The sequence below is a fragment of the Puntigrus tetrazona genome, chromosome 7, assembly GCF_018831695.1.
Source record: "Puntigrus tetrazona isolate hp1 chromosome 7, ASM1883169v1, whole genome shotgun sequence".
NCBI lineage: Eukaryota > Metazoa > Chordata > Actinopteri > Cypriniformes > Cyprinidae > Puntigrus > Puntigrus tetrazona.
Window position 1 is genome coordinate 4405438 of NC_056705.1, and position 9393 is coordinate 4414830.

General features: G+C 39.6%; 2 protein-coding genes across 2 annotated transcripts in view; both read right to left on the minus strand.

Moving 5' to 3' along the window:
* Positions 1 to 153: 153 nt before the first annotated feature.
* On the minus strand, positions 154 to 4417 carry LOC122349116 (mucin-3A). The gene is made up of 5 exons (XM_043245043.1): positions 4340 to 4417; positions 3528 to 3591; positions 3183 to 3423; positions 952 to 3005; positions 154 to 896 (listed from the first exon to the last, which is right to left on the minus strand). The coding sequence occupies exons 2-5, from the start codon at positions 3565 to 3567 to the stop codon at positions 154 to 156; spliced, it is 3078 nt and encodes a 1025-aa protein (XP_043100978.1). The 5' UTR covers positions 3568 to 3591; positions 4340 to 4417.
* Positions 4418 to 4917: 500 nt separating this feature from the next.
* The window catches only part of si:cabz01085394.1 (mucin-5AC), a 4530-nt gene continuing 54 nt past the window's right edge, over positions 4918 to 9393 (minus strand). The window contains exons 1-4 of the mRNA XM_043245175.1: positions 9137 to 9393; positions 8480 to 8536; positions 6528 to 7855; positions 4918 to 6086 (exon numbers count right to left, since the gene is read on the minus strand). The exon at positions 9137 to 9393 is cut by the window's right edge and continues 54 nt beyond it. Of these exons, the coding sequence (XP_043101110.1) occupies positions 5595 to 6086; positions 6528 to 7855; positions 8480 to 8525 (1866 nt within the window). The 5' untranslated portion in view covers positions 8526 to 8536; positions 9137 to 9393 and the 3' untranslated portion in view covers positions 4918 to 5594. The remainder of the gene's footprint in view (positions 6087 to 6527; positions 7856 to 8479; positions 8537 to 9136) is intronic.

Consider the following 9393-nt stretch of genomic DNA (forward strand, 5'->3'; position numbering starts at 1 on the left):
TTGTTGTCTCTACGGTTGTAATCGTAGGAGCCTGTGTTGTGGTTCCAGGCTGAACTGTTGTATGCGGTGTTGTTGTTGTCTGTACGGTTGTAATCGTAGGAGCCTGTGTTGTGGTTCCAGGCTGAACTGTTGTATGTGGTGTTGTTGTTGTCTCTACGGTTGTAAATCGTAGGAGCCTGTGTTGTGGTTCCAGGCTGAACTGTTGTATGCGGGGTTGTTGTTGTCTGTACGGTTGTAATCGTTGGAGCCTGTGTTGTGGTTCCAGGCTGAACTGTTGTATGCGGAGTTGTTGTTGTCTGTACGGTTGTAATCGTTGGAGCCTGTGTTGTGGTTCCAGGCTGAACTGTTATATGCGTGTTTGTTGTTGTCTGTACGGTTGTAATCGTAGGAGCCTGTGTTGTGGTTCCAGGCTGAACTGTTGTATGCAGGGTTGTTGTTGTCTCTACGGTTGTAATCGTAGGAGCCTGTGTTGTGGTTCCAGGCTGAACTGTTGTATGCGGTGTTGTTGTTGTCTCTACGGTTGTAATCGTAGGAGCCTGTGTTGTGGTTCCAGGCTGAACTGTTGTATGCGGTGTTGTTGTTGTCTCTACGGTTGTAATCGTAGGAGCCTGTGTTGTGGTTCCAGGCTGAACTGTTGTATGCGGTGTTGTTGTTGTCTCTACGGTTGTAATCGTTGGAGCCTGTGTTGTGGTTCCAGGCTGAATTGTTGTATGCGGTGTTGTTGTTGTCTCTACGGTTGTAATCGTAGGAGCCTGTGTTGTGGTTCCAGGCTGAACTGTTGTATGCGGTGTTGTTGTTGTCTCTACGGTTGTAATCGTAGGAGCCTGTGTTGTGGTTCCAGGCTGAACTGTTGTATGCGGTGTTGTTGTTGTCTCTGTGGTTATAATCGTAGGAGCCTGTGTTGTGGTTCCAGGCTGAACTGTTGTATGCAGTGTTGTTGTTGTTCTCTACGTGTAATCGTAGGAGCCTGTGTTGTGGTTCCAGGATGACCTGTTGTATGCGGTGTTGTTGTTGTCTCTACGGTTGTGATCGTAGGAGCCTGTGTTGTGGTTCCAGGCTGAATTGTTGTATGCGGGGTTGTTGTTGTTGTCTCTGTGGTTGTAATCGTTGGTGCCTGTGTTGTGGTTCCAGGCTGAACTGTTGTATGCAGGGATACAGTTGTTCTTGTAGGTGAGTTTGTTGTAACCAGGGTAGTAGATTGAGCTGTATTTGATGTAGGTAGGGATGTTGTTGTTTGTGTTGTGCTGCTTTGTTCAGATGTAGTAGATGCTAGAACAGTTGTGGATGTAGGTTCAGTTGTAGTTGTTGGTTTAAGTGTAGATGTAAGTTGCGTTGTTGTTTCTGTAAGAGAGGCTGTAGTTGTGGGTAGGGATGCTGTTGCTGTCTGCGTTGTGCTTTTTGCAGATGTAGTTGGCTGATCTGTTGTAGAAGTTAAAACTGTTGTGGATGTAGGTTCAGTTGTAGATGTTAAAACAGTTGTACTTGTTGGTTCAGGTGTAGATGTAAGTTGTGTTGTTTCTGTTGAAGAGCCTGTAGATGTGGGTAGGGATGTTGTTGCTGTCTGTGTTGTGCTTTGTTCAGATGTAGTTGATTGATCTGTTGTAGATGTTAAAACAACTGTGGATGTAGGTTCGGTTGTAGATGTTAAAACCGTTGTACTTGTTGGTTCAGGTGTAGATGTAAGTTGTGTTGTTGCTTCTGTTGAAGAGCCTGTAGATGTGGGTAGGGATGTTGTTGCTGTCTGTGTTGTGCTTTGTTCAGATGTAGTTGATTGATCTGTTGTAGATGTTAAAACAACTGTGGATGTAGGTTTGGTTGTAGATGTTAAAACTGTTGTACTTGTTGGTTCAGGTGTAGATGTAAGTTGTGTTGTTGCTTCTGTTGAAGAGCCTGTAGATGTGGGTAGGGATGTTGTTGCTGTCTGTGTTGTGCTTTGTTCGGATGTAGTTGACTGATCTGTTGTAGATGTTAAAACAACTGTGGATGTAGGTTCGGTTGTAGATGTTAAAACCGTTGTACTTGTTGGTTCAGGTGTAGATGTAAGTTGTGTTGTTGTTTCTGTTGAAGAGCCTGTAGATGTGGGTAGGGATGTTGTTGCTGTCTGTGTTGTGCTTTGTTCAGATGTAGTTGATTGATCTGTTGTAGATGTTAAAACAACTGTGGATGTAGGTTCGGTTGTAGATGTTAAAACCGTTGTACTTGTTGGTTCAGGTGTAGATGTAAGTTGTGTTGTTTCTGTTGAAGAGCCAGTAGATGTGGGTAGGGATGTAGTTGTCTGATCTGTTGTAGATGTTAAAACCGTTGTGGATGTAAGTTCGGTTGTAGATGTTAAAACCGTTGTACTTGTTGGTTCAGGTGTAGATGTAAGTTGTGTTGTTTCTGTTGAAGAGCCAGTAGATGTGGGTAGAGATGTTGTTGCTGTCTGTGTTGTGCTTTGTTCAGATGTAGTTGACTGATCTGTTGTAGATGTTAAAACTGTTGTGGATGTAAGTTCGGTTGTAGATGTTAAAACAGTTGTACTTGTTGGTTCAGGTGTAGATGTAAGTTGTGTTGTTGTTTCTGTTGAAGAGCCTGTAGATGTGGGTAGAGATGTTGTTGCTGTCTGTGTTGTGCTTTGTTCAGATGTAGTTGATTGATCTGTTGTAGATGTTAAAACGGTTGTGGATGTAAGTTCGGTTGTAGATGTTAAAACCGTTGTACTTGTTGGTTCAGGTGTAGATGTAAGTTGTGTTGTTTCTGTTGAAGAGCCAGTAGATGTGGGTAGAGATGTTGTTGCTGTCTGTGTTGTGCTTTGTTCAGATGTAGTTGACTGATCTGTTGTAGATGTTAAAACTGTTGTGGATGTAAGTTCGGTTGTAGATGTTAAAACAGTTGTACTTGTTGGTTCAGGTGTAGATGTAAGTTGTGTTGTTGTTTCTGTTGAAGAGCCTGTAGATGTGGGTAGAGATGTTGTTGCTGTCTGTGTTGTGCTTTGTTCAGATGTAGTTGATTGATCTGTTGTAGATGTTAAAACGGTTGTGGATGTAAGTTCGGTTGTAGATGTTAAAACCGTTGTACTTGTTGGTTCAGGTGTAGATGTAAGTTGTGTTGTTTCTGTTGAAGAGCCTGTAGATGTGGGTAGGGATGTTGTTGCTGTCTGTGTTGTGCTTTGTTCAGATGTAGTTGATTGATCTGTTGTAGATGAAGCAGCTGTAGTTGTGGGTTCAAGTGTAGATGTAAGTTGTGTTGTTGCTTCTGTAGGAGAGCCTGTAGATGTGGGTAGGGAGGTTGTTTCTGTCTGGGTTGTGGTGCTTTGTTCAGATGTAGTTGATTGATCTGTTGTAGATGTTAAAAACGTTGTGGTTGTTGGTTCAGTTGTAGATGCTAGTTGTGTTGTTGTTTCGGTTGATGCTGATGTAGTTTGAGCAGTGGTGCTACAAAACCCTATTGTTATAAAAAAACACAGTAACATTAATTTTACTTCAGTTGTCACATGTATTTATGTAATAAGTGATATAAAGATTTTGGATGCTCAGAAACTTACAGACCTAAACTTAACACTACAAGTATCAGCGTTTGTCTGTTCATCTTGGTAGCTTTCTCATAGACCACCTATAAGCATATAATACATAACATTAGGAGGTATGTCTGAAATGGTTTAATTGTCTGACATGGCAGTGACAGTGACATTCTTTTCAGTCCCCTGTATTTTGTGGATGATTTGTCATTTTTGCAGTCCACATTAATTAATTTAAAGTAGCTATCATATATCAAAAACTAAGGAAATATTTTATTACCATTTAAAAGTTTAAAGGGATACTACAACCCATTACAATTTTTAAATTGTCACGTTTCGTAGATTTAATGCATACCTTTCAAATAAATATACATTTATTATAAAAATTTTTATATATATATATATATATATATATATATATATATATATATATATATATATATATATATATATATATATATATATATATATATGATAAAACTTTTAACAGTATTGATAAAAATGCTGAAATATATTTTAACTAAAAATTTTGTTTTCTAACATCATGGGTATATAAAACTTGCATTTTACAAAATTAAAAATGCTCACAGTTAAGTATATATATCTTAGGATATAGAATATCAGACTTATTTATTACAAATAATTTCTAAATGGACTTTTAAATGGTTCCAAATCAAAAAATTACTGAAAACCGTACTGAAGTGCTGTACAATTACAGTAAATACAATAAAATAAAAATACAGCAAGAGCAAAATAAAATACAATAGTGTAAAATATTATAAATGGTTATGAGTATAAATGAGAAAGTATGGCTATAGTCATACTCACACAGGTCAAACTCACCCAGTCTGTTTTGTACTTGGTTGCAATGTCTTACACAGAGGTGAAGTTGTAAGTCCCTTGAGAAAGGCAGGTAAACTCATGCTGTCCTGAAAGTGCACATTTTTATTAGCTCTGTTTGGAGTCACATGACGTAAAATGGCATATGGTGGTGCATTGTTCATGAATTCCATCTTTAAACACCTAAGATATACATACCTGTACAACAATGCATTCCTCCCTAAACTTGCAGTCTTATGAAATTCTGCCATTGAAAGCAAGAGATAAAGGGATTTTTGTTCTTGATTAAGATGATTAAACTCATATTGTAGAATGCAATAACAGTGTACGATTACCAGTCATTTTTTGCATCTTCATTGGACAAAATAATGTAATACCTATTAGAAAAATACCTTTCCAAATCTGCTGAGTTTATTTCTTATGTAGAAAACAGACTTGGCATTCATTGTCTGGACATATAAACGCTAATTGCACTATGTGATAGATTGGTGTGAAGGTGAGTAAACGATGACAGAATTTGTATTTTGTCTGGTAAACTGTGCCACGGGGAAAAGAGAGGAAAAATTTATCTTAATGTGATAAAAATCAAGTTAAGCAGAAATTGAAATTGCCGCTAAAACTGAGATCTCATCTGGTCATGAGGTTTATTTGTTGGGATGAATAAGTGTTGCATATTATCAATACATCCCACGTATTTGCATTTTCCCCACATGATGGATTTTCGTTCTTCCAAATTACTTACATAACACACGAGGTTATGTAACAAATCCAAATGTGTTTCTTTTAATGCAAAATGATTTAATCTGACACTTTGTGTATTTATTTATTCAACAGATGATTTTGTAGCAATATTGAAATATGACAGCAATATTTATATAGCGCAATTTTAAAATGAACAATAATAGATTGCAAGTGACAAAAGAGGTAAAGTAATACAAAGAGCAAATAGCTTAGATGCATGGATGATTTTCACTGAGTGCCTTTGTACATAAACATCGACAACAAGACAAATAGAACACAAACTGTGACTTATTACAGTCACCATATAACATTAAACCTGTTTAAAATTCTGACTGTTTTCATTTCAGTGTTTGTTTGTTTGTTTGTTTCATAGCTTAGTCATATGATCTGCTTAACATAAAAATAAATGACATTTGCCTTCCTGTAGGCTCCTTCCACCCTTGTCACGTACACAAGGAGCCAAATGCATGCTCTCTGAATCATGTGCTTTGCTTTCAGGTGGTTTTATGTGACTGTTTCATGGTTTTAAATCTGTGTTCATAACTGTGACTTGATTAACCAATGGGTGAGTGAAGGTGATTGTTTTAAACATAGGTACTATGGGAACGTTGAAGACAAAAACAATGGTGTTTTTCACCGAGTTTGCAGAATCATCTTCCCTTCCGTCTCTGCTGGTGTTACCTGATAATGGTGGGTTTGTTAGAGCTGCTGGTATTGAAGATATGCTGTTTGACCAGGTGTCTGTGATCGCAATGCCTTCTGTATCGGACCTGTTTAGCGCCGTTGGAACTGATATCCTCACGCTTGAGCTTTTGCGTTCCTCAGCTAATGGAGTGGTGACAGGTTTAGCATCATTGCTTATGGCTATGAGAGGAGACGCCAGAGAAAATGGGTTTAAGTAGGAATTTGAGTTTGTTTTCTGACTTTCCTGATCGGTTGGAAACATTGAGGGAACGTTCATAGATGTGGGCTTTGAATCAGATGTAACTGCTTCTCTTAAAAGCGTTCCCTGTAAGGAAAAGAATGAATGAAAACGGTTATCAACCTTAGCACATATTGCAGTGTGAAAACTATTATATAATTTAAAATGGCATTGTATGTGATTTCATTATAAAATACTACAAGTGTTATGGTTTTGTAAAAAGCACAGACGTCCCTACGTGACTATAATAATATTTCGTAATATTTTAACAATGATAAGATTTTATTTGAATAGTATTGTTTCTGTTACGTTTTCCTTAAAAGTAAACTGACTTTAAAAAATCTTCTTTTAAGACAATTAAGTGATTTACTACGTTTTTTTTCACGTTTCGTTTTGGTCTGCCAAGTAATTTAAGTGTTGGTCAGTTATTTACATGCCATTCAGTTTTGATCTGTGACTTTAATGGTATTTAAAAGGGTATTTAAATTCAGACTCATGGTCAAATGAAACGCAGATGGTCAGCGTTACCGTTGTTGTAGATGTTGATGCCGTGAAAGCAGTTCCAGGCGTTTGCGAGGGGACTTTATGCGTGACTTGGGCCGTTATGACAGAGCTGGTCTCATCCAGTGTTGTTGAGTCTGGGGAAGCAACCAAACTCGGATTCGGTGTCGTGTCAGTTGTTGCCGACCGAGACGACTGTGACTCCTTCATGGAGGTCGGAGTTTCTTGACTGCCATTTAGCGGATTTTCTGACTCGAGCGTTGAGGTTATCAGTAAGTCACCTGTCCATATAAAGTCATTTCCTGTTGTGTTACTAGAAGCGGACGAGAACGTATCGGCTAAATGGTCGATGTCGTTTTCTGTGGCTGGTGCGGGACCGTTGGTGGCTGAAATTGCATTTGTAGTCGATTCTTCAGGTCTTTTGGTACTTAAGTCTATTTTAGCATTGGTTGTGCCAGGTGTTAATGATTCTGTTGCACTTTGGGGAGTTTGCTCTGTATTTCTAGCTGAAGCTGAGGTTGTAAATGAGGGCTCTTCGGTGTCTGGCGGCTCGAGGTGTTGAGTTGTCGTCGCTGAAGACTGCGATGCTCCAGACTCAACAGGGGATGGAAATGAAGAACCTGCAGCTGTAGTTGTATGTGCAGTCATTGTTGTGGATTCAGAAAATGCAGTCTGTTTTATGACGCTTCCGTCTGTTCTTGGCTCAGGTTTTTGTGCACCAGTTAATGCTCCAGCAGTCCAAGACACAGATATATTGCTGCGTGAGGTTTGTTCATCATCCCGTGGACTGGAAACAGTGTTGGTAATTGAATCATTGTTTGCGTCACTGAAAGTCGGTGCCATGGATGTGTCTGTGCTTGCTGTTGAACTAATCCTATGGGAAGTGGCACTGGTTAAGGGCTCCATTGTCTGAGCTGCAGTGCTTTGGTGGTTTATCGGTGAGGCAGAAGTGTTCACTGGTTGTGTAGAGGCTTGAACGGTGGAGTAAAACTCGGTTGCGCTGCTCGTTGGGAAGTGGTTTGGTTCTGGGCTTGTGGTGAAGATGGATGACTGTAAGTCTGGAGTCGTCGGAGGAGAAATTGATTCAGAAACTGCCATCTGCTCTCTGCTGGTTGGGGTTTCAGCTGTTTGTTCTTGGGTACCGGTTAATGTTTCAGTGGTGTTTGCGTGACTTGGACTCAGTGTAGGTGTCTCGGACGTCGTTGATGTGTCTGCGCTAGTCGTTTCAGCGCTTCCTGATGAGCTGATCTCAGTGGTTAAGGACTCCAAGGTTTGAGCTGCAGTGCTTTGAGAAACAGTCATGGGAAGGTTTGAAGATGAACTGGCGGTAAATGTAGAGTCAGAATTCAAGATTCCTGAAATAAAAACGAGAGACAAATAGATTTTTTTCTTTCTCTTGAAGGTACTGTAAGTATCGTTAGCGTTTATCTGGTGTTGAAGTTCAGTGTGAGATTCACTGAATTTGATTCAGTTGGATCTAAACGCTTCTGCTTATAGTGTTCCTGCTTTTTATTTTTGTTCCTCTCTCGTGAATTGCCACGGACAAATGTCTCAAATCTCAAATCATTTCCCTTCTCACATCTGTGTAATCCTCATTACTGAAAACACCGATTATTTTAGATCAGGGAGCATTATTGACAAGTGCGTATTGCTAGCTTGTTGACTGTTTATTTGCACTTGCGTTACTGACATATGAAGATATTAAGTCTACTAATACTCAAAAGACAGCTAGTTGACTAACTGTTAGTAGTATGTATAAAGTGGACTATCAAAAGCAAGTGTTTCCAACTTATCAACAGTTAACAGTCGATATGTGTTTCCAAATCTCTTTTTGAACATGTGACTGGGAATGTTCATAAAAACTGGCATACGGACTGGAAGATTATAGCGCGTGTGTGTGTGTGTGTGTGTGTGTGTGTGTGTGTGTGTGTGTGCGTCATCACGTCTCGTCTGACACAAGCTCTTCTCTCTCGACTCACCCCAGAAGAGCAGGAATGCTGCGATACGCCCCGTGAGGTCCTTCATGCTTACCAAATCTGAAAAGCAAATATTTGACCATGTCATCAGGTGTTTTGACATATTTTTATTCTAATCGCTCGACAGGTTCAGGTGCTGGCATTTCTGAATGCGCTGTAAAACACAAGCACAAGCAGGGAGATCAGATAAATCTTTTGACGAGTCGCCGATGCCGATGGCGTAACTGAAATCATGGGCCAGTCGCATAAAAGTTGACTCCAGCCTTGAAGAAAAAATGCGTGACTACTCACGACTAGTCTAGGCAGTTAAAGCGAGCTTCACCAGCTGTTTAGTGAGTTTACCAGGACTTTCACAGAGCCCTGCTAAAATCAGCCTTGTGTTGTTGTTCACAGAGAACTTCATCAAGATTGATTTATTAAATGAAGAGAACAAAAGCAAACCAGTGCTGGCACACGTTTCCTCACACTTTTATTGACTCCAGTGTTCATGTGTTGTAAGATACCTTTTCCAACTTAAACGCAAACTCCCGATTTGTAAGGCTGTAATTGTATTATATTAATATCAGGGTCAAATGACAACAGCTAGCTTTAGCAGTTAGCAATCAGGAAGAGGAAATGGAGCAGATAGAAATCGCATTCTTAAAGTACTCCTTCACTTACCCCATCAGATGCAAATGTTATAAAAATGGTGAGAATGATTCAGAGATTATGAAGCGAAGGTCGTTAACAACCAAAAAACGAAGGTTTCTCTGTTTATTGCTCAAAGTGCAGAAAGCAGATTACTTTCGGTGAGAAAATATTTCGATTTTTCTAGAAATGAGCGCAGGATTTCGGCGGTGAGAAAAACCTGTCGGGTGAGAATCCGGTTTTAGAAAGCTGGCATGCAAATCGTTTAGTCGGTTCACAGCAGTGTGTTT